This window comes from Camellia sinensis, chromosome 2, assembly GCF_055761805.1.
Source record: "Camellia sinensis isolate YWXY chromosome 2, ASM5576180v1, whole genome shotgun sequence".
NCBI lineage: Eukaryota > Viridiplantae > Streptophyta > Magnoliopsida > Ericales > Theaceae > Camellia > Camellia sinensis.
Window position 1 is genome coordinate 196841471 of NC_138962.1, and position 25351 is coordinate 196866821.

The following is a 25351-nucleotide window of genomic DNA, read 5'->3' on the forward strand; positions in this document are numbered from 1 at the left end:
CTCCCCCTCTCACGATGGAGGCCTTAATGGAGAGAGCACATCAACATATTCGCATGGAGGAAGATGACACCCGTGCTAAAACAAAATCTGGCACAGCAGCAATGCCAGATAAAAAGAGTACGACAAAAGTCAACACGGTAAAACGACCAAGAAGGAATGGGCGAGGCAGGCGGACCAACAGAGAGGACCCAGACAAAAGGTGGCTAAGAGTTCGCACTGCCATTACCACGGTGTTCAAAAAACCAATCTACCGAATTCTCAGTGAAATACGCAGTGAACCTTTCGTCCGATGGCCAGCAAAGTTGGGAGAAGGACAAAAGGACTATAATGAGAGGTCCTGGTGCACCTTCCATGATGAAAAGGGGCACCGCATTGAAAATTGCACGCCGCCAAGGTAGCATTTGAAGGAGTTAGTGGCAGCTGGGCACCTGGACCAGTACATAGAAGGAGGGACACAGCCAGCCCCCCAGAACCACAACAACCCAACGGAATGCCAGTCGACGCCCCACCTCAAGGCATAATTAACATAATACATGGATTATTTGAACCTGAGCAGGTATGTGAGCTCAGGGGAATGATCAAAAAGGCTGAGCACTTAAGGGAGGTATTAAGTGCACAACCTGCCATCAAAAAGAGGAGAACAGAGGCCACGAATGTCATGTCTTTTTCAGACAGAGACTTGGCAAGGATATATTGCCCTCACAATGATGCACTGGTTGTCACTCTCCGCATCAAAAATTTCAACGTCAAACGAATTTTGATTGACCAAGGGAGCTCATGTGAGATAATGTATTACGAAACCTTCAAACAATTGAAACTGGAGGATAAAGACTTGGCACCTGCAACATCTCCCCTGATCGGATTCAATTCAATGCTAGAGTGGCCAGTGGGCAAGATAATCCTCCCAGTCAGAGTAGGAAGCATGACAAAACAGGTGGAATTTTGGATATTGAAAGTCCCTTCCACTTATAACATAATCTTTGGAAGGACATACGATCGGTAGCGTCAACATACCATCAAGTACTACGGTTCCCCAACGAAGCCAGAGTAATTGAAGAGGTCTTTGGAGACCAAATTATTTCCAAACAGTGCTTCTTCACAGTAAATGGCAGCCGAGCTGCCAAAGGATATGTACAGATGGTGGAAGAACCTGAGAGCAATGAATTGTTTGTGGATGTTGGCAAAGCCGCTGAACAGAAGGCAGTGGAAGACTTGGTACAGGTAAGGATAGATAAAAAGAACCCAGAAAAGTTCTTTTTGCTCGGCTCATCTATGTCCAACACTAAGAGAATAGAGGTCATGAAATTCTTAACCTCTAACATCGAAGTGTTCGCCTGGACGCCGTATGACATGCCTGGCATTGACCCAAACTTCATCTGTCACCAATTAAATGTCCACCCAACTGCCAGACCAATTATACAGTGCACTCGCAGATTAGCACTCCGCCACGCCGAGATAGTGGTGGAAGAAGTGGGAAACCTTCTAGAGGCAGGAGCTATCAGAGAAGTATACTATCCCAAGTGGATATCCAATACAGTAGTAGTACCAAAGAAGAATGAAAAATGGCGTATTTGCGTGGACTACAAAACAATCAACAAGGCATATCCAAAAGATAGTTTTCCCTTACCCAGGATAGACCAACTGGTAGACTTGACGGCAGGCCATAATCGACTTAGCTTCCTTGATGCGTATAGAGGTTACCATCAGATTGCTATGTATGAGCATGACTAGGAGGTCACATCTTTTACAATGCCCAGAGGGTTGTATTGTTATAAGGTCATGCCCTTTGGCCTGAAGAACGCAGCGGCAACATTCCAACGGATGGTCACCAAGATGTTTAAACCATTGTTAGGCAGAAGAATGGAGGCTTACATAGATGACATGGTGGTCAAGAGCAAGGATGAGAAGGACCATCTCAGGGACCTAGGTGAAATGTTCCAGATCCTGAAGAAGAACAAGTTGCGCCTTAATGCATTCAAGTGTGCGTTCGGCGTAGGATCAGGCAAATTCCTAGGCTTCTTGGTGACCAACCGAGGTATAGAGGCAGACCGCTTTCAGATCAAAGCAATCCAGGATCTAGAGAGGCCCAACTCAATAAAAGAAGTGCAGCATCTCACTGGCATGGTAGCTGCGCTCAACTGGTTCATAAGTCGGTCGTCAAACAGATGTCGACCATTCTTCCAAGCACTAAAGGCCAAGTTTGAATGGGATGAAGAATGCGACCGCGCCCTAGAAAGCCTAAAAGAATACATGTCTTCTCCACCGTTGCTAGTAAACCCAATACTTGGAGAAGAGCTCTTTTTGTACCTGCCAGTTTCACAGCACGCAGTTAGCGCGGTGTTGGTCAGAGCGGAAGGAATCCAACACCTGCCCATCTTTTATGTCAACAAGACCTTGTTGGGCGCAGAAACAAGGTCCTTACCATTGGAAAAACTGGCTTTAGCCTTGATGATGGCCTCTAGGAAACTGTCGCATTACTTCCACGCCCACACCATAATCGTCCTAACAGCTTTCCCATTAAAAGTTTTGTTTGAGAGGGCAAACTTTTCTGGGCGAATCTTGAAGTGGGCGGTGGAATTGGGACAGTATGATATCAAGTTTCAACCCAGAACCGCAATAAAAGCTCAAGCTTTGGCAGACTTTGTGGCAGAGTTCACGCCAGGAAGTCATCACATCTGCCCAGTTGACTTGACTGGTACAATCGAATGGGGACGGAAGGTGCTATAGGAAATGCGCAACCCCTAATACAAGATACTTAGCCACATCCCACGGCATATCGGATTGAGGAAAGTACAGAAGAGGCAAACCATGCTGCACCAGGCAAAGACTCATCAACAAACAAAAACTTGGTACAGTCAGATAGTGAGGGGCAAACAGTAGGTGTGGACTTGGAAGAAAACATCAGCAACACTCACGACCCAAAGACATCATCCGACCCCTCACCTTGCCGGAAGCTATTCATTGGAGAGATGTGGAAGCTCTTTGTGGATGGAGAATCTAACAGGCACGGTGCAGGACTTGGCATAATCCTCATCTCACCAGATGACCTAGTAGTGGAACAAGCAGTCAACCTAGGCTTCCCAGCATCAAACAACGAAGCGGAGTATGAAGCGCTCTTAGCAGGCCTAAAATCAGCACTCTTCATGAAGGCCACCGAACTAATGGTTTACAGTGACTCCTAGCTGGTAGTAAACTAGATTTCAGGCGACTACGAGGCAAAAGATGAGAGGATGGCTAAGTACCAAGAGTTAGTCAGAAAGGAGATCATGAAGTTCGAAGTAGTGCGGATAGAGCAGATCGGCCGTGAAGAAAACAGTAGAGCAGACGAACTAGCAGGCTTCACTTTGATGGTAAATACATCCATCCCACATCCATTACTGATCGACTTCCTACCAAGACCAAGCATTGAAGAATCCGAAGTAGCTGAGGTATGTTGTGCCGAACTAGGCCCTTCATGGATGGATCCCATTATAGTGTTCTTGAAGGACGGCATTTTACCCGAAGAGAGGAAAGAGGCCAACAAAATAAGAGCAAAGTCATAGCGATTTTGGCTCTCCCCATCAATGGCCTTGTACAAAAAATCCTTCACAGGACCTTACTTGAAATGTGTCCATCCTAGCAAGGTCGTGGCATTCTTGTTCGAGATACACGAAGGCGTATGTAGAAGCCACCAAGGGGGAAGATCATTGGCTTACAGAGCAATTTCGCAAGGATATTGGTGGCCTTGCGTGCAAGCAGATTCAGAGAAGTATGTCAAGAAGTGCAAGAAATGTCAGAAGTTCGCACACCAAATACATCAACCAGCCAGAGAGCTTCTACCATTAACTAGCCCATGGCCCTTCGTAATGTGGGGCTTGGACATAGTAGGACCACTTCCAATGGCACCCGGCAACAGAAAGTTCTTTCTTGCAGCAACAGACTACTTTACGAAATGGGTAGAAGTAGAAGCACTAGCTTCAATAAAAGAGAAAGATGTGAAGAAGTTCGTCTGGCAGAATATCATCACTCGTTTCGGCATACCCAAGGCTCTAATATCTGACAACGGCACTCAGTTCGATGGCAAAGTTTTTAGAGGCTTTTGTGAAGAATACAAGATAGAATTCTACAACTCTACACCTGCATACCCCCAAGCAAATGGCCAGGCGGAAGCATCAAACAAAGTCGTCTTGGATGGATTGAAGAAAAGGTTAAAGAAAGCAAAAAGAAAGTGGGCTGAGGAGCTTCCTCATGTTTTATGGACTTATCGTACCACACCTCGGCGATTAACTGGAGAAATGCCATTCTCCTTAGCCTACAGCATGGAAGCAGTAATCTCACTGGAAATTGGCCTCCCCACCATCAGAAGCGAAAATTTTGACCCAAAGTTAAATGGAGAAGCCATAGCCTTGGAGCTCGACCTTGCGGAAGAAAGAAGAGAAAGAGCACTGGTTCACATCGCCTCATACCAGCAAGAGTTATGTAGAAAATATAACAAGATAGTATATCTGAGGTAATTCAAGATTGGGGATTGGGTGCTACGCAAAGTAATGGGAAACACTCTGGTACCCGAAGATGGCAAGTTAGGGCCTAATTGGGAAGGACCTTACAAAGTGGTTGGATTAGTAGGAAAATGGGCATACCACTTGGAGGATGGAGACAGCAAGGCTATTCCCAGGCCATGGAACACTACTAACCTCAAACTATTTTATTTTTAGCTTTTCTTTAAAGTACTTGTAATTTTTCCATTTTCAATAAAGCAAGTAGTTTCCTTTTCAGCATAATGGTTTTCTTCTGTAAAAGTAGTTTAGTGAGCTAAGGGCAATGAAACCAGAGTTGGCCAGAATAACCAACTTTGAGCTCTCTTCACCTAAGATCAGGATCTAGGCTGAAGAGGTTGGCTGGAAAAACCAACACTTACTTCTCCTAAGCCGAGATAAGGATCTGGGCTGCAGGAAGTTTGGCCAGAATAATCAAACACTTTCCTCTAAGTTGGCCAGAATAACCAACTTTGAGCTCCTTTCGGCCAAGATCAGGGTCTAGGCTGAAGAGATTGGCTGGAAAAACCAACACTTACTTCTCCTAAGCCAAGATAAGGATCTGGGCTACAGGAAGTTTGGCCGGAATAACCAAACACTTTCCTTCAAGTTGGCAAGAATAACCAACTTTGAGCTCTCTTTAGCCAAGATCAGGATCTAGGCTGAAGAGGTTGGCTGGAAAAACCAACACTTACTTCTCCTAAGCCGAGATAAGGATCTGGGCTGCAGGAAGTTTGGTCGGAATAACCAAACACTTTCCTCTAAGTTGGCAGGAATAACCAACTTTGAGCTCTCCTCAGCCAAGATTAGGATCTAGGCTGAAGAGGTTGGCTGGAAAAACCAACACTTACTTCTCTTAAGCCGAGATAAGGATCTGGGCTGCAGGAAGTTTGGCCGGAATAACCAAACATTTTCCTCTAAGTTGGCAGGAATAACCAACTTTGAGCTCTCTTCAGCCGAGATCAGGATCTGGGCTGAAGAGGTTGGCTAGAAAAACCAACACTTAGTACTCTTCAGCCGAGATAAGGATCTAGGCTAAAGAGTGGTTAGCTAGAATAACCAACTTTTAGTACTCTTCAGTCAAGATAAGGATCTAGACTGAAGAGTGGTTGGCTGGAATAACCAACTTTAAGTACTCTTCAGCCGAGGTAAGGATCTAGGCTGAAGAGGTTGGCAGGTATGGCAGAACAGAATACAAGGTTAAGACCGAGATAGGTATCTCGGCCAGAAAATGTCATACTTCATTTATGGTAAGAACATAAGTGCAAGCATAGAGTTAACCGAACTAACAGTTCAAACAATAGAAGATTTCATTGAAATTTCAAATGAAAGGTACAAAAGATGGGGCCTCAGCCCGGTTACACATTCTTTCCAAAGAAGTAAAAAGAAGAAAATATTGGCTCAAGCAAAAAAGTTGTCGAGATCTGCATCCAGATCAACTCGAAACTCGGTTTCAGCAGGTAGCTCAGTCACACTTTCAACCAAGTCTTCCACCAGCGGCTCCACCCGAGCTGTCTGGACAACGGGATCATTGGCAATGACTGGAGCATTATTGGGTTCTGGGGACTCCTCTTCTTCCTCAGCTTGAAGAAATTTTTGTTGAATGGCAGTAGCATACTCCACCATGTAGCTCGGTATGAAATGTGGAGGAGGGTTTTTGAAGACCTCGGTCTCCTGGCCATGACCGAGCTGCGCCACGGCTGCTTTCCACCCACATTTGAAAAATATATCCTTGGCAGCTTCGCACTGCAGGATATACGTGGCTTCACCTTCTTTGTAACTACGGTCTTCCACGTCTTCCACCTTCTTCTCCAGCTCGATTATCTCAGCATTCTTTTTTCTCTCGAGCTTGGCCAGCTTGCGTAGATATTTGTCTTTCAACTCGACCGTAGCTTTTTGCTTATCTGCTTCAGCCGAGCTGACAAGACCGGTCAGGCGGGCCATCTCGGTATGTAGCTCGGGTATTTTATTTTTGGACTACACCAGCTCGGCTGATTTAGTATTGGCCTCTGCTACGGCCTGCCTTGTGATTTTTCGAAGTTCTAACACGTGCTTGTGAGCGACGTGATTTTTCTGTAGGCCTGCCAAAAGAGGAACAATTTTGAGCTGAACCAAGCAAACAAATGTAGAAATTAGGGCAAGAAAAAGGAGAACTTACCAGCACCATTGATTTTGTTGCCGAGAGAATGGCCTTCAGCTCGGTGGGATGGTCGTGGTGCTCCATGTTGGCTCGAAGACATATGCTCTTGGCAAGGTTAAAAGCCAGCGAATGGTCTTTTTCGACGACCACCAAGTTAGAGTCAGTGATAGCTCGGTTCTTGTAGGTGACCTTGGGCACCCATTCTGATGGGCTAGCCCAGTCTGAGCGCTCAGGTTGTGGGCTCGGTGGTGTGATTTAGGGAAGCACGGTTTCATCCTCGTCAACAAGGCGTAGCTCGGTTGTAGAAGTCCGAGCACGCTTGCTTGGCCGAGATGAGGACGGCTACGCGGTTGAAAGGGCTACTACAGCGTCTTGTGTTTGGCCGGCTAGTGGTACCTCGACCTGATTTGTCTCGGTGATAAGGGCCCTTACTGCTCTCTTTTTGGCCATTTCTTGTTCTGCCGTTAATGGGATAAGGTTGATTTGTGGAAGGATTGGATCAGGCTCAGGTGATGGCTCTAAAAGAAAATCTGTCACCCTGGTCTTTCTCCTGCTGCTGTATCTGTATGTCGGTTCAAAGTTGAGTAGCTCGGCCCAACCTCGATCTCGATATCTTAGTGCGGTGTGGAATGCGTCAAGATTGGGGTAACTGTACTCTGACTTTAAATGGTTCCAATCTGCATAAGAAGAAGCCAATGGTTAGCATGGTGCCAAACTTATAAACAAAGTAAATAAAGCACAAAACTAAGCCGAGGTAATTATACCGGCTACTCCTTTATTCCAGTTGATGCGGTCTCCTGGTATTTGGGCGTCATGGCCCTCGAAGATACCAGAAACCCAAAAATCGTCATCATTTACATCTTTGTCTGGGGTGTTCTTTATTATCTTTTCTCGGCGGAGTCTTATTCTTAGGTAATATACCCAGCCATCTTCATTCTGGCCAAGGGAGTATTGGTGGAACAGTTCGGCTAAACCGAGGTTAAGGCCAAGCCGGCAGTTTAGCTCAGCAATACCATTTATTATTCTATATGAATTTGTGGAAAGCTGGGTAGGGCAAAGTCTAGTTTGTCTGAGGAATTCACAAAGAAGGGGTTGTATGGGGAATCGAAGTCCGGTTTCTACAATAGAAAGAAGGGTGAAGGGAACGAAGCCCGGTTTTCCCCTGGGAGTAGTGTCTAGTTCGGCTAAACTAAGGTGGACATTATTAGGGATATGGTAGTCCCTTCGAAACTCGGCCATAGCCCCTGGAGAGTTTACTGAAAACCTATATTTACCCATGTGGTCTTAAATTATGTGTAATTTAGCTGGAGTACTGGCTCAGTGGTGAGATGACGCTGAGTATCTCAGTTGAGCGTTCAAGGGAGTGCCTGGCCAACCTAACTCTGCAAAGTGAAAAAGAAAGGTGTTAAGCACAAATCGTGGGACCATGCTAAAAGAAACAAAGGCAAAATAAATGGTCCTACCTCGGCTACATGGGATGCTATCCGTCCTTAGCTCGGTTGAAGCGAAGGACTTTAGCCCGGTTAAGTAAACTAGAGGTTCGTATCCCGGTTGAAGCTTAGGATGCAGCATTCTTAGTTCGGTTTTGACTAAGTCAGAGCTGGTTTGGCCCCCTAATAGCTCGGTCGTTGGTAAGGGCTTTCTAGTGCAGTAGTGCGTAAGCCTAATACAATTCGCTAGCCCGACTAAATGATACAGAAGGTTCTTAAGATGATTGCAACTACAGGTATGGCATGAAGTTTTAGTCCGGTTGTTAGAAGAGTTATCCAGTTTGGCTAAGCCTGCAGCTAATACAAACAAGATCCTAGTTCGGTTGGAGTATTATTTTGGATCTAAAGCGTCATTTCTTAGATTGTTCGTGAATCTAGTGGTTCTATAAAGTGGTTATTTCCCATGGAAACTACAAGAAAGTGTTTTTGCAAAACATATATATTATCCTATGTATTATAGTACAATGCAAAATGAATGGAAAGAAATAGAGGATTGAGCTACTTACGGATTGAAGACGGAAGGATGCAAATCTGAAACCACGAAGATGGTGATAAGAACGCAAGCTTCACAGGTACTGAGGTTACAAAAATGGAGGCTCAAGCAAAAGAGAGAGAGAAGATGAATAGTAAAAGTGGTTGGTTCAAGGCATAGGGTTTTTGTTTAAAGACGTGAAAAAGGCAGGACTGTTCAAATTTTTCGGAGTGCGAAGACGGCAGTGACAGTTGTACTTCACCAATGGGGGCTGGCCACGTGTCCATGGAAGAGAAAGCGATTCAGTTTTACAGCGACTGAAAAGATGTTTTTTGACCGAACCAATCAGTAGCCCGGTAATAACTTGGCTCGGTTGAAAGTCTAAAGTTTTAGCTCAGCTGGTGATATGTAATCCCAATCATGCTACGCAGATGGAATTAAGGGGCAATTGAGAGGGAGTTTTTTATGTGCATTAGGGCCGAGCTAGGCCAAGGTATGGTAATGGTCCATTCTATGGGCCGAGGTAAAAAGGGCTGAGTAAAGAGGACTTTGTAATTAGCTTGGTCCAAATGTGGTTACAGTCACCACAGTCGGAGTGGTGATTAGCTCGGTCATGGTATTCAGAGATGAGGTATTTGGGGGTCCTGCGGAAGACCTTGCTCTTGTTAGCTCGGTCGAAGCTTGGTATAGTTAGTTCGGTCTCAGTAGGCCAAAACTGAGGTACAAGTGAAAAGAGAGCCGAGCTATGTGTTGCATGCGAAGACAGTGGATTAAGTATGACAAAGGGCTAGTGTTAGCTCGGTCATACTATCATCCAACCGTGGTAAAACCATCTCATTTGGTTTAAGCAGTGAGAAGGGTGTTGAAGGATAATCATTATCTTTCAGGAGTGTGATTTCTAAGAGGACTCTACTTGGAGGAATAAGAGTCCTACTAGGACTGTGCTATGCGGAACCTATAAAAGCTCAGAACATAACCTATGTAGAGGTAACACAACTTTGATTCCCGAATACACAGAGCTTTTTTCTATTTGCCTATTTTGCTGACTTAGGCATCGGAGAGGTATCCAGTACACACCCGCCGGCTAGCTCACATTTGTGTTTTCAGGGAGTAAAGCGACGACGTTTGAAGGAGCACAGACTTAATCAACAGGATTATAGGAGAAGATTATTTCGTGCTCGTACAATGTCATATAAGCACAACTCAATGGACAAATTTTATATTCTACTTCCGCTTCAGGCCCTATATATATATATTATTACTTTTAAATTTTGTTTGAGGCCGTAGGTAATCTAGTGATTATTGGCTGGTCATGATCTAAACCTCTAGTGGCGGGTTCGGGTTGTGACAAAAGTTTTAGGAATTGTGATTTTTAAAGTTTTTTTTTTTTTTATCCCAAAGATTAGGAATGGCAACGGGGCAGGGCGGGGCCGGGGATTGCACTCCCCATCCCCGATCCCCGATGGTGGAAATACCCCCGTCCCCGGTCCCGATCCCCGACGGGGAACCTGTCACCACCCCCACCCCTGCCCCCAACAGGGATCGGGTTTCCCCGACCCCGAAAAGTCCCTGGCCAAAAAAAAAAATTCACTTTCAGATCAGATATTCACTAACAGATTTAACAACAAATTTAATACTTATGAACAACAACAACAACAACAACAACAGATTTAAGATATTATACATATTCAGCTCCAGATCTGAGGATCATCAACAACAACACACCTAGATTTGTCTCTTCACTCCTAGTTTATATATTCGACAGATTCAACAGTAGAAATGACGAAACCCTAGCATACACCGGATTCGTCTCTTCACTCCTCAACTCAGATCTTGGCACCGGTGCCCAGAACTCACAAATCTGAAGAACAAAATCAAAAAACAAAGAGAGAGAGAGAGAGAGAGAGAGAAGGACATACCGTGAGAGAGAGAGAGATGGGCTGCCGCCAGTGAGAGAGAGGGGAGGAGTCGTCGCCGTGACGCCGTGAGGGAAGAGTGACGTTGGTGAGAAAGAGAGGAGGAGACGCCGACGCCGACGCCATGAGCACCGCAGCATAGAGAGAGAGAGCCTAAGAGACGCCGTAAGCATCGCAGCGCAGAATAGAGAGAGAGAGAGAGAGAGAGAGAGGAAGAGAGAGAGAGTTTGAGAGAAGAGAGACGAGTGTGAGTGTGAGTGGAGAAGAGAGGTGACTGAGTCTCAAAAGTAACTTAAACATATATATATATATATATATAACCTAAACATATATCTATATATATGCGGGATATATATTCGGGGATTACTCGGGCTGGGGTCGGGTCAGGGTCGGGAAACCTATCCCCGTCCCCGGCCCGAAAATTATCGAGGATTTAATTTTTAATACCATCCCCGGCCTTATGGGGATGATTTTCGGGAAAAACTCGTTCTAATCGGGATCGGGGGATCGGGCCCCCGTCGGGCCAGGTTTAAATTGCCATCCCTACCAAAGATCCCACATAGAATTCTGATTTTAACAACCTTGGAATAGATGATTGTTAAAATCAGAATTTTACGTAAGATCCGTGAGAGAGTCTTGTGGATTGAATTGTAGGATCGAATCGAAAATTAAAAAATTCTACTTTCTATTAAAATAAGGTAAAAATGCAAATCTTACATTATCCCATACCATCGTACTTACGATTCTACAATAACACCAATTTGAATTGTTTTGACAATTTAAAATTGTGTGATACCATGACATAAAATGAAATTTTTGAAGTAATAGGTGTTCTATGCCATTTATTGAAAGGGCTTGGCTTCCCTCCAATCCCAGATCAGACTGGAGGGTATTGTTGGGCTTGTAGGGACCTACCACGAGTCTTGTTTTGATAAACCAAACCGTTTAATGTGTAGAACTCGTTGAATACTATATATTTGTAAAAAATCACGTTGATCAAATATCGATAGATGCGTGATCAAATTAGTTTTGTATTACAAAAAAATAAACAGTGAAAAAATAAACGGTTGATAGAAATCTGATCGATGAAATAGCTATCGATATCCGATCAACGTGATTTTTTATAATCATATAATACTCGACGTGTTGTACACATTAAACGGTTCAAATTATCGAAACAGGATCCGTGGTGGGCCTTTATGAGCCCAACAATACTCTTTAGTCCTATTTAGGACTGGAGGGAAGCCAATCCTTTATTAAAATGTATAAGCATACTGGTGAATTTAGAAGTCTAACATTTTGTTAAAATTTAAAAAAAGTTGACTAAAAACGAAAGTAAGTAAAAAAAAAAATAACCATCAAATAAAAAAATCTCAAACATCTACAATAATAAGTATCAATTTATTATATATATCATTTTCAAACATGCATCATAAGTTAACATTACACACCATCAAATTTAAAAATACTGAAACTAAACACACAATCAAACATAAAAACAACAACAATAACAAGGTAATAGCTAGGATTTTTGAAAAGTGAGAACTCCAATAAATCTAAACCTTGTAAATGTTGTCCATCCACGCACCTTCTTTGCCTCCGGTTCTCTATATGATTTGTATGCTCATATCATTGTTGCCCGCATGACGAGGCGGTCCAGTAACACACCAAACATCGCCACAATGGAATTGAAAAATAACACTACAAGAGATTTTAATTGGCGCCCAGAATCTTTCATGACTTCAATGGTTCGATGCCCAGAAGAGGTTCCCCCAAACATTGCCTTAATGAACTTCCATATGGTCTCCCCCATTGTTGACAAAGTTGAAAGAATACGTTCCCATAGCTTTGGCTTCTCTAGTACATTCAAAAAATTGTAGCATATGTCACAAATTGGTAACACAATAGTACAAAATTATTGTACAAACAAACAAATTAATTCACGAGCTATGCCTATTATACTGTTGTAATGGGTTTCGTTTTAAATTTCAAAATTTCGTTACTGCTTCGCCTGTTAGTAATTAGAAAAAAAATTTAAAACTTATTTTAAAAGAAAAAAGTTAAGATATTTGGAAATACATTTATTTGAGTCATATCACCTCTCTATTTTTTGTATATCGTTTTATAAAAAGTTAAAAAGTGCACTAAATAAGCAAACCCCAAACAATCCTAAATATTTCTTTAGCAATTATACAACTCATTACCTTTTTTAATTCAAAAAATAAAAAAAATTTACTCTCTTCACCCCATGATATTTATCGCATAGTCTATTTTTCATTATCTCAAAATATTAGTCTCTTTTCAAAAATCAAAAACTAAAATAACATGCCGTTCCTATTTTGTCCTTTTAAATTCATTAACGTTGTGTTTGGTTGGAAGATTTAAGAAGGAATTTAGAAAGGAAAAGGGAAAAAGTGTGTGTAATTATGTGAAATGTATGCATATTTTATTCACGTTTCATCTACTTTTTCCTTTTCAAATCTTTTCCCAAATCTCCCAACCAAACACAGCGTAATATTAATATTTTTGAAGTGTTAATTGCACTATCAAAGGATAATCTTGAAAAGTTAAACCATTGGTTCAATGGTAAAATATTGGCCTAACACCTTTAAGGTTATAGATTTAAGTTTCGGAGTAGCCACACTTTGTACATTATGCCAAAAATTAAGTGTATACCTAATTTTTCTTCTTCTAAACATACATTAATGTGTACTATTTAAACGTTGTTTTTAATATTTTGAAGTATAACAATTGTACTTAAAAAAAATTAAATTCTCAAAAAGATTAATATTTTTGGACAAAATTAATTGTTTGAATAAAAAAAAAATTAAATCAATTGCCAAACCTTACCAGAATTTGAATCGTGGCTGTTGTTGATTGACATGTTGCCGAGTAGTGTCTTTGCTTTGTTGATACCATCTGATGTACCATCATGTGATTAGTATTTGTACTAATACATGAACGTTGGATAATATATGGAGAACAGTGATGCTACGTAGCTCGAAACCCTTCCCCCCGAATCCCCCGAACCAAAAATGACGCCGTTTTTGGTTCTTTTTTTTTTTTTTTTTTTTTTTTTTTTGCAGATCAGAACCAGGAAGAAGAAGGAGGAAGAGGGAGGAGGAGGAGGAGGAGGAGGAGGAGGAGGGACTGGAAGGGGAGGAGGAGGAGGGACTGGAGGGGGCATAATATTCGGGGGAGGAGGAGGCGGAGGCGGAGAGGCGGTCCACTACTACAAATACAGATAAAGATCACACTTTTTTTGTGTGATGAATGTGTTTTAATCACACCTTTTAAGTTTTATTAAAGTGTGGTCTTTGGGAGTGTGATTAAAAGGGGTCATTTTTAATCACACTTTTTAAGTGTCATTAAAAATGATTTCATCACATCTTTTAAGTGTTATTAATAATATTTACATCACATCTTTTAAGTGTGATTAATAATATTTACATCACATCTTTTAAGTGTGATTAAAAACATTTAGATCACATCTTTTAAGTGTGATTAAAAATATTTAGATCACACCTTTTAAGTGTGATTAAAAACATTTAAATCACATCTTTTAAGTGTGGTCTTTGGGAGTGTGATTAAAAAGGGGTCATTTTTAATCACACTTTTTAAGTGTCATTAAAAATGATTTCATCACATCTTTTAAGTGTGATTAATAATATTTAGATCACATCTTTTAAGTGTGATTAATAACTAATAAAATCTGCAATAAAAAAAAGAATTTGACATATTTGAAGAATAATCAATATTATTTTTATATGCGCATTTCAAGAATGTAATACACACTATATACTAAACTTTGAATCACAATCACATATTGAATGGAATAACGTCATATATTTCATAAATGAAAGTTAAATATGTTCAAAATTATATACAGAGGGATTAAATAAAAAGTTTTACATTGTGCTTACATATATTAAAAAATGAAAAAACTTGAAAAATTAAGTTCTTGAATTCTTTGACCATATTTTGCATCTCTCCAAGAAATTTCTAACCTGAAAAATGAAAACACAAATTAATTCAGAAACCGCTAGAAGCATATGAATAAACTAACTACTTGTAGAGATTGTTCTAGTCTCACAAAAGATAAAGTCCGACTGATCACACCCCTTCAAATGTCTTAACATTAAATACCTCTAGCATGACATGAAGCGTGTAAAAATAAAATGTCACTTTACCCACATAAATTGCAAATTCAACAGAAATTTTACTATAACCAACGACTTAGTTTAAGAGGCTCTACCAATCTCAAATATTTAATGTTCTACAAAAGAAATGCAATTGAATGTTAATTGTGCAAATACCTTGAGTGCATTTCAAATATCAGCGACCATTCTTCATCATCTTCTCCATTTGAGCTCCTAGAAACTCTTCTAAACGCTTGGGAGGTTGGCCAGAGTTTCCTTAGAAAGAAGAAAAAAAACTCAGCTCCTTGGGTATACACATACTAGTAATTGCACATTTGTAAAAAAATGTTCTAGATACCATCATATACAAAGTCACATAGAGATATAATCCTAAAGTATAACTTGGGGGGTTCAAAATTCCCATATTAGAATTGACTACCATTTGCAAATTAGCACCATTACCTTCCATGAAGAACATTGACATTATCTTTTGTGGAACTCGGCTAGATATCCAGTTCAAATACTCTAACACCTCTCTGCAATGCTTGTATGATCGGGACATCACTGCAGTCACTCCTTAGTTGATTTCCCGTTAGATACAAATTATGGCCCGTATATACAAAATAGTGAGATAAATGAGCTGTCATATCATGATGAATCTAAAATATTTACAAATAAAAGACAAACAATAACTATTCAGTCTCAAAACGAAAATTAAATATAGAATACACAGTGATATAATGGCATCTCCAACCCTTGACTGAAACCTATATCAAATTTAAACTTGGGTAAAAATCACTCAAAAACCTCTCCACTCATAGACTCAAACTTATTTTGAGTAAGAGAGATCGTAAAATGTTCTAGGACAAGGAGATGGTCTTGTTCACCTGCAGGACCAGACAGCAAAATTCTTGGGCTTATAGTGGAATCCTTGGACTCACTATGCTTTATGTGTAGAACAAAGGATGCCAACAAATAATATTTTGTCCTGTCACTGAAATAAATGAAAAATTGAAATTTCCATTACTGGCTTGCAATAAAGTATTAAAACCCATGGAAAACCATAGCAGCCCCTATAAATGAGACTAACATGGTCAAGTAAATGAGCTTAAATTAGAACTACAAAGTACAATTTCATAGCATTAAAGATATGTGAAAGGCAAACTGAGATGAACAATGGAGGTGTAGAAAGATATGTGAGTGCATATAAAATTTGAGCCATTTTTCGAGCCACAGATTCGAGCTACCAATCTTTTCTGAAAATTTAACTACTATAGCATCAAATATAATATTTTTTTTGTTAGTCATCAAATCCTAGATGGATAATTAAACATCTCAATCAAATACAAAAATAAAAATTTAACTACTATAACATCAAATACAAAAAAAATTATAAATTTTAATACTGTAACAAAAACTTATCACCATGTTTGATTCTTAAATTCTGACTTCAATTTTTAAAAAATTTTAAAACTTTTATTTGGTTATCTAAAAAATCAGAAAAAAAAAATCAAAATTCAATCCATGAAATTTGCAATATATCTGTACGTTCAAGACCTGAATATATCCTTTTTCATTGATTTTTTACTTTGATATTTATATATTTTTCTATGGTCTTCCAAAGCAAATACCAATATTTTGCAACGTATCCATTTGGATATTTTTGAAGGTGTGATATCTATTTTATCATCAAGCTACTACTGACTTTAGTTATGCAAAAAGGCAGCTCAACTCAAGCTGTTTTTACTCAATGTGGGCCAACCCGTCCATATGCATAGAAAATTTTCAACTTTTACCCTGCTAGGATGAAGGCCTTAGTAGGATTAACTAAATATTTGCATCTTTATTGAATAAACTAGATTGCAGAGTCAATTGAAAGTGTACATCTTACCTGGCCAGTGCGGAAAAACAATTTTGTGTAGCCAACTTGATACATCTCAGGCAGAATATTGAACTGATGAAGAATTGCAACTGAAACACTTAGTGGTCTTGCGATGCAACATTGTCCACTAAAAGAAAACCATACCTAATGCAGGATTCATGAAAAGATGGCATTATAAAAATAAAAATAAAAGGATCGTTGAGACAAGAAAAATCAAATGCTTGAGAATTTATTACACAATTTTTAGCATGTCAATAGAACTAAAAAAATTAAATAAAATGACACCATATTTCTTTACCTTCTGGCAAACTTTTGATGAGTCATCCTGGTAGGAAAGCCAGATCTTGATATTCGAACAACTTCTAGGACCCCGCAGCATCTTAGTTGCTGCAGCACAAGTTCTTGTTCATACATTCCAGGAGATTGAACGTTGTTGGGTTTGATACAACAAATGGAATGTGGTGTTGTACTCTCTAAACGTTGCATTAATTGGAACAATTGGCCCTAAATATCAGCAAACAACATGAATCAAATTAAAGAAGCTAACTCATCTTGAAAGCCAGATCTTGATATTCGAACAATTGGCCCTAAATTTTCTACAATTTTCTAATCCATCATTTGTATCAGACACAAACCCATGTGCATATGAAAAACCAAGAGACCCCAAATTTAAGACACAAATTTGATGATTATTTATTTCAAGGCTACAACATATGTAACCTCCAACTCTTATGTACATAGAAAAATATTCATATTTCACATTCTATAAAGAAATATTCCTACATTTTGGAATCTACATCTGGATCATAAATAAGACTAGTCATAGAAACATGGGCCAAACCTCTGTAATCAATTTGTACATGATCTTAATTAACAATACACCCCATAAGTGGTTCATCAGTCACCACTATTTTAAACTTCAGTAAAATATCGCTTTCAATATGATTGAAGTTCACCTAAGAAGTTCAAATCCATCCTTGCCACTGCTTAAGCTTTTGTCCAAAAACTTCCTTTTATGGTTTATGATGCCTTTGAGTTAACACCACTTTCGATTCTTGAAGCATTCTTAACAAGAGTTGAAACCAAAAGTCTTAGCCATGCAGGATTGGTACCCACTATAGTACAGCTTAGGAATACTATCTGTTTTTCTCTCATCAATGTAGCGCACACATGGGACAAACACAACATCACAAATATGCTAACACAGCAATTCCTAAGAAACTAGGACATGCACACGATAAGGACACCAAATCATATTACTATTCATATACTTTTGATGCATATAATGTAAGAAAAATTTGATGCAAAATATGAAAGACGAAATCCCACAAATGCCATATATAATGTACACCTCTTAGAAATGTTTCAAAATATATTTGGGGTGGTGGGTTGCATTCCCAAGAAAGTCAAACCTTTGCCATGCTAAGAGATTCACCACATAGGTCTTATTAGAGACTCTAAAAACTGTTGTCAAAATGGAAACAAGTCCTCCCTAGAAGTGTCCATGCTACTAATACTCTCATTACTTGGTGACATTTCTGATTCGCTATCTTGTATTTAAAAATTTTATGTCCTCAAATAAGTCATGTTGTGCCTCTTTAATTTGATAGAATGGGTTGTTAAAGAAAATTACTATCCATGTAAATGGCCCAGACACCCTTTTCTTTGTTTTGCTACTTCAATTGCAAATCAAAAGACATACGCACAGAAAGCAAAAAAATAAAAGAAGAAATAAAATTTAAGTGCCCTAAATGTCACATAATGCCTCTCAGACATTCATGCTATTCTAATTAGCATAAATGGCGACAATGTGAAATTCCATGATCAGTCTTTGGGACAAACAAAACTCTAGAAAGTGAATGTACCTTAAATTTTGCTACAACACTTAACTTTGGGGAGTCTGCTCCACCTGATTTATATAGTGCACCAACAACAGGCTTCTCAGATTGAGCAAGCAAAGACAATGCAAATACCTGAGGAAGGTGGCATTTGCAAGAAGATAATAGTTGAATGGTATCCAAGTGTAATAAATCACGATTCTTCTCCAGAAACCCACTTGTTTGTTTACAAAGTCTCTTTTTATTAAAAAAAAAAAATTATGAATAAAATAATTAGTTTATTGATTAGCTGTTGGTCTTTTGATTACAATTAATTATGTATTTCTTTAATTGTGGCAATTACACTCTATGAATTTCTACTATGTTATAAATATCATAAGAAAAAAGAGAAGCAACACTAATTTAGCTCACCTCAATATAATCATAAGCATAATGAACCCAGTTTTCTTATTATGTAAAAGAAAAAAAAAAAAAAGAAGCAAATGACTTGATTTTAAACATCATCCACAATTAACAGCAGTTTACTTTTTTGGAAAATTCTTGTAGACTATTAATTCTAACTGGACATTTCACATGGATTTGCAAGCCGAAATGTGAACTAGATTGTCTATGAAGGCCTATGGGAAATAAACTGAGCCATTCCACTATCATGGTGGTAGAAAGCTCCATCATACCATGCTCAACATTAAGTTTGAAGGTAGAAACTTATGCACTAAATTCATTTCATACAAAATTAATTCCAAATATCTCAACAAATCTTCAAGGAATTAATTTGGTTCACTAAATTAACAAATCTCCTTTCCTATATACCAGCCACAAACATTTTACTTATAATCTTTTCATTTATACCTCAGTAGTTTCTTAAATGATTAAAGCACTATAACTTTTAAAAGGAAGTCTTATATGTACCTCTTCGGGGTGATAAAGGGACATTTTAAGCACATCTGTATGCCATGACTCCCTAGGTGCAAGAGGGATACTACGAAATGTCACACCAAATAATAACTCAACCAGCACCTTCAAACCCTCTATACATTGTGTCAAAGGAAAATATGATGCTACAACCTGCAAAAAAAATCAAGGACAATCATTGCAATTTCTAAATCTAAAGTATAAAATAAATTATTCAACAATCACAACCCAGAAATCTTCTAAACATAGGAAAAACCTTAGAATTGCCTAAAGTCATCGGTCGACCACAAAATCCACTAGAATTATGTGGACTGTGAGAAAACAGAAAACATAAGCATGTTGCTTACCAAGGAGTCCAAGCTGTAAGCAGAAGACTTCATCAACCTTGTGAAGTATGCTTCGTCCCAACAGGGGAGCACAAATGGCAGTCATATTCAGGGTAAGTTTGGGAAGTTAAAAAATAGCCAAAAGAGCCACACACACACACACACACGCACAAAAAAAAAAAAAAAAAACTTCTCATGCCCATGAATCTGAAGACAGGATAGGAAACAATCAAAGTACCAGAATGACAAAAATTCTCTGCAGTGCATTAATTTACAGATGACGATGACTATGATGAAGATGAGAACAAGGATGCAAAGTTACTAATATGAGATACAAAGAGTGCTATGAATATTAAGGAATTAGATGAAAACATATGGAAAGGATTAAGATATTTGCTAAACAAGGACATTCCTGGTTTACCATTGTATTCAATTTGTGATAGACATCACACACATCAAATTAAGTGAATAACAACTTTGGGTCTCGATGGTATTTCTCTATCTCTATCTCACTCTAGTTTCCACTTTCTTCAGATTTTTATATTCATACATGCTTGCCAAGAAATTGAAATATGTCTGTCACACATATTTGAATAATTTCACCTGCTACATACTTGCTTTTCTTTCTTCTATCTATAGTAGTATTGCTTATTCTGCACACAACACAGATTCAATCTACATGTTCAAAAGGCTTTAAGCGTGATGATGATAAACTAATTACATTTCATTTCCTCAGATCAGTTACTCGAAGAAGAAACTAATTTGAAAAGTTAACAAAGGGAAGACAAACCTTATCTTCTGCTTCCTAGAGACAGACACATGTTGAACCCACAACCAAGCAGACATACAGTTTAACGCAAGAATCTTTCCACCAACAGTCATTTGCATCGGGAATTCTAATCCCGAAAGAATTATGTATTGGGAGGATGCTAATACTCTGATGCTCACAAACAAGTTCTAGAAGTATATGCTTCTATTTCGCTAATTAAAAACCAGCAAGTTACAAATATAGCTATGCTCAAACAACCGAGTATCTGCAGTAACTGATTATTTTCAGTTATTTGTTGGAGTGATTATGGATTTTCCTTCTGCTGCCTCGGAATCAACTGGTGTGATTAGCTTTTGTTGCTCATTCTTAATAGTGAGCCTATGTTCTCCTATTCATTAGGAACAATTCTTGACAACAAAATACACCAATCTAAAACCCCGACATATCACTTATGTCACTGAAAATAGAAGGTCAGTCCTAATTACTCAAAATCGTCAATTAAATTGTTCTGATGCAGCATGCTTAGCTCACAATGACAATGCTAGTAGGCCTGTGAAACATGAGAAACTAATTGTAATTGCTTTTGGATGTGCCTTATTTTATTTCTTATAAGATTTATGCATCAAACCTCTTGCTTCTAGCTCAGAAACCAACTTATGTTAACCAATATATTAGTCATATAGAATAAATCTTGTAATGAAATTGTTAGTGACTTGCCAAATGCATCAACATAGAAATTGTTAGTCATCCATCCAACCTCATAATAATGGAATGAATAAAAATAAAGCAAAGCCTCCCATTATGTATGCCAGTATCTGAAACAGTGATTAGATATGCTTTTGCTGTCTCATTAAACAGCAATTAAGAGAAATAGTAACACGACCTATATCAAGCATGACTACATATGAAAAAATAGTAAATCAAGACAAGTGAGCTCAACTAACACCTTGCTATGGGAACATGATGGGTATATAGCAGCAAGGGTGAAACCTCCATTGTTTATCATACACTATGTGAAATATCACTACCGACCATCTTCAAACTTTCTGCAATTTTGTTGCCTTTGCTACATTGTTTATCATACACTATGATATATATGATTTTTTCCCCTTTTCTTTTCTTTTTCACTATTTGAATGTGATGAAAAGGGTATTATATACATTGATATTTGTAGCTGTGTACAAACTATGAGAAAGAGATTATACCATAAGCTTTGTAAAGTGAAGTAACATGTGTGTGTATGTGTGGCTTGTCATTTTTTTCAGAAGCAAAAATGTCTCAACAGTCATTTTGTGCTTTCAAACATGAAGTATATACCTCAACAGCTCATCACATCATTTTGAGACATCCAGTATCTAACATAAAGAGGTCCTTGATGCATAATCACAAGGGAAAGACATTTAACTTCATTTTATGCTTTATTTCTTTTGGCAATTTTTTTTTAAATTTTTAAAAGCATTGTATTTTCTTCAAATACGATAAAAAAATAAAAATTAACCGACAATATATTATTATTATGTTTTGATAAGCGGGTGTCCGCACCAGCTAATGCACAACTCGACTAATACTAGCTAATGCACAACTCGATTTTGATTGAGAGTAGCAAATACTAAGATAAATTATCGGATCAGTAGGTTTGGGACACAAGGCTCAATTTGACATTTTAATAATAAAAAAAATAAAAATAAAAAAACCAATTATGAATATTTCAAAACTATTCCAATATTATATATATCAATACAAAACATCATAGCATTCAAATCTATACAACTCTCAAGCAATAAGAAATGGAATAAAAATAAGAATGAAAATGCCAATAAACAACACATGATAAAAAAATGAAAAACTTTCTTTGATTTATCTGTGGAACAAATATGAAGTCAATTGTGTCGGTGTTCTAGTTAATGGTGTGTCAAGTTTGTTGGAAGAAGAATAAGAAAAATTAAGGGGAGCACATATATAAAATTTTAAAAGGCAAAATTGAAAATATTTTTGAAACTAAAAAACTAAACTAAAATTTTAAAATTTAAGGGCATGTATCCCTCCTGATTGTATCATGACAATTATTTTTAAAATCACAATTAAACATAATACAATTTCTATGAAAAATAAATTTCAAACACATGATTTTTAAGAATTTCACACTTAAAGTGGAATATTTTCAGTACTAGAATTCCACTTTAAGAATCTAAGCCTAAAGTGGAACTTACCATCCAAAGACTCTACTTGAGTTCTTGACATTCAGTACTAGAATTTCACACTTGCAATTTTTCGTCACTGACCCCTAAACCCACTCTATTTTTCTGCCCGAGATTTGCCGACCAACATGGAGGGGGCGCACTTTGCATGGGTCTCAGGATTAGTTGGGGTTTAACCGGAAACCCGATTATTAAAAACAAATAAACCAAAACCTATTGTGCTACAACTTACAACCAACATGGTGTCAGCATTAAATTTCAAACTTGGAGTATGTAAGATGTAAATCTACATGAATGAAAATAGCCATACTGCAAGTTTGCAACAACTAATAGTTAAAAAGAATTTAATGTGAGATAAACATAGGCACAAAGTTATATACATATGTGTGCAATATTCATAAACATATTTTTGAAAAATCTCTTGTGGGATAGTTGCAGCAGGACAAAGTGCAGAGGATCCACACAAAAAAAAAAAAAAACTAAGACTAAACAATTAAATTAAAAAACCCAGAAATGTCAGATGTTGTAAACAAACATTCAAATTAGACAGATCAAATTCAAGCCCGATTGACCCCAAAAAAAAAAAAGTTAAGAGCATCAGAGAGTAGGGGGAGACTTCACCTGAAGAGTTCTGGTAGCGAACTCAACACCGATCGTGGATTTGGACTCCAAGCAGAACTCATTTCGGGTAAATCTCGAGAGAATATTGGATTTCCCAACCCCAGAGTCTCATGATCCAAAACATAATGATGTTCCAATTTGTTTCACAGAGAGAGAGAGACCTTCTGAAAAAAGGATGTTTGCGATGCTTTTCACCAGACCCATTGCCCTCCGAACGACCCTTGGAGTCCTCTTGCTGCCGCTTCTGCGACATTACCGATGCTCGCAGAAAACAACCACCACCACTAATAAGCTGCTATGGCTATGGCGATGGGGGCAACATAGAGATATAGAGGAACCATTTCAACCCAGTCGATAGAGGAACCGACTGGAATGAGAGAGTCAAAAGAAGAGTCAAAAGAAGTGTACCGTCTCGCCGTCGAACTAGTCTCGCCGCTGCTGAACCAGTCTTGCCGCCGATTGAAACCCTTCCCCTTCAACCCCAGCCTCTCTTCAAACCCTCTATCTTCTCTCTCTCAGATTAAGGTTTGCCCACTGTTTTGAAACAGTGTTGTGAAATTAAGGGCTCTACAAACCTGAAAGGAAATGAAAAAAATTGGGGGAAAGGCGGAGGGAAAAAAAAGAGGGGAAATTAAGTTTGGGCGGGCCGTCTGATGAGTCAATGAAAAAAGAGGAAAATTTGTTTTATTTTTATTTTAATAATTTTTTTTATTTGGTAGAAGTAGATGTAATATTTTAATAAAAAATATTTTTTATGAAAATAAAGTTAATTTTTTATGGTCAATGAAAAATATTTTTTTGTGACCCATTTTTTTTTGTTATTAAAAATCAAGAGCTAATTTTTTGTGGTAGAGAAGAGGGAGCGGCAATAGTAGTGAAGATGGTGGATAAGAGGTGATGGTGGTGGTAGTGGTGGTGATGGCAAAGGAGATTAGTGGTGAAGTTGTGGTAATGGTAGAGAAGATTGAGTGGCGGTGGGAAGAAGAGGTAATAGAGACAGAGAGAGAAAGAGATATAGAGAAAGAGAGATAGAGACAGACAGACAAAAAATGAGAGAGAAATAAGAGATGAGCAAGAGATAGACAAAGAGAGAGATAAAGGGAGCGAAAGAGATGATCGAGAGAAAGACATAGAAAAAGAGAGAGACAGAGAGAGAAGAGAGATGAGCGAGAGAGATAGAGAAAGAAGAGAGATAGAAAGAGATAGAGAGAAAAGAGATGAGCGAAAGACAAAGAGAGACAGAGAGAGAGACAGACAGACAGAGAAGAGTGATGAGTGAAAGAGAGACAGAAATAGAGATAGAGAGTGGGACACAGAAAAAGTGACAGAGAAATAAGAGAGATGAACGAATGAAATTACTGGTGAAGATGGTGGATAAGAGATGATAGTGGTGGTGGTGGTGATAGCGAATGAGATTAGTGGTGAAGTTGTGGTAGTGGTAGAGGAGATAGAGTAACAGTGGTGGATGAGAGGTAATGGTAATGGTGGTAGTGAAGTGGTGGTGATGGTGGTAGTAATGATAGTCGTAGAGGCGGAGTGGCAACAGCGGTAGTAGTTGTGGTAATGGAATGTCATTTGCAGTAGTGGTGAAGGTGGTAGAGGAGATGGGTGGTGAGAGAGAAATGAGTGAGAGACAGATAGAGAAGAGAAATAGAGACAGAGACAAGTGATGAGCGATAGAAAGACAAAGTAGTCACCAAAAGTGCATTTTCTTGTAGTGTCTCGATAAATTGAAAGATAGCTTGGTAAATAGAAAAGAAGGGAGAGAGGAGTAAGCAAGGCGAACACAATGAGTGGGAGACAAATAGACAGGCAGATAGAGAGAAAAAGAAAAGGAGAAGAGTGATGAGTGAAAGAGAGTGAGAAACAGAGAGATAGAGAGAGATAGACAGAAAAATAGAGAGAAACAAGAGATGAGCGAGAGATAGACAAAAAGAGAAAGAAAGAGAACAAAAAGAGATGAACGAGAGAAAGACATAGAGAGAGAAGAAAAATGAGCGAGAGAGATAGAGAGAAAAGAGATGAGAGAGATAGAGAGATGAGAGATGAGTGAGAGAGGCAGAGAGAGAAGACAGATGAGAGAGATAGAGAGAAGAGAGATGAGTGAGAGACAAAGAGAGAAAGAGACAGAGAC

The 25351-nt window shown here is 38.6% G+C and overlaps 1 protein-coding gene and 1 long non-coding RNA gene across 5 annotated transcripts in view; both read right to left on the reverse strand.

Annotated features, from left to right (window-relative positions):
• Window positions 1–11749: 11749 nt before the first annotated feature.
• The window catches only part of LOC114292578 (uncharacterized), a 43165-nt gene continuing 29563 nt past the window's right edge, over window positions 11750–25351 (reverse strand). Inside the window, exons 4-5 of one of the 3 annotated variants that reach the window (XM_028236563.2) lie at window positions 13383–13451; window positions 11762–12389 (exon numbers count right to left, since the gene is read on the reverse strand). In XM_028236563.2, coding sequence (XP_028092364.2) covers window positions 12157–12389; window positions 13383–13451 — 302 coding nt within the window. In that variant the 3' untranslated portion in view covers window positions 11762–12156. Of the gene's footprint in view, window positions 12390–13377; window positions 13452–25351 lie in introns of all 3 variants that reach the window. The other 2 variants (XM_082916530.1, XM_028236564.2) reach the window with 2 other exon arrangements.
• LOC145820533 (uncharacterized) lies at window positions 14338–23811 on the reverse strand. Of its 2 annotated transcripts, XR_014362257.1 has the most exons (8): window positions 23218–23811; window positions 19301–19456; window positions 16852–17057; window positions 16563–16697; window positions 15559–15665; window positions 15134–15330; window positions 14849–14947; window positions 14338–14539 (listed from the first exon to the last, which is right to left on the reverse strand). It is a non-coding gene; the product is annotated as an uncharacterized LOC145820533 (long non-coding RNA). The 2 variants fall into 2 exon arrangements; XR_014362256.1 differs by having other exon boundaries at window positions 15134–15665.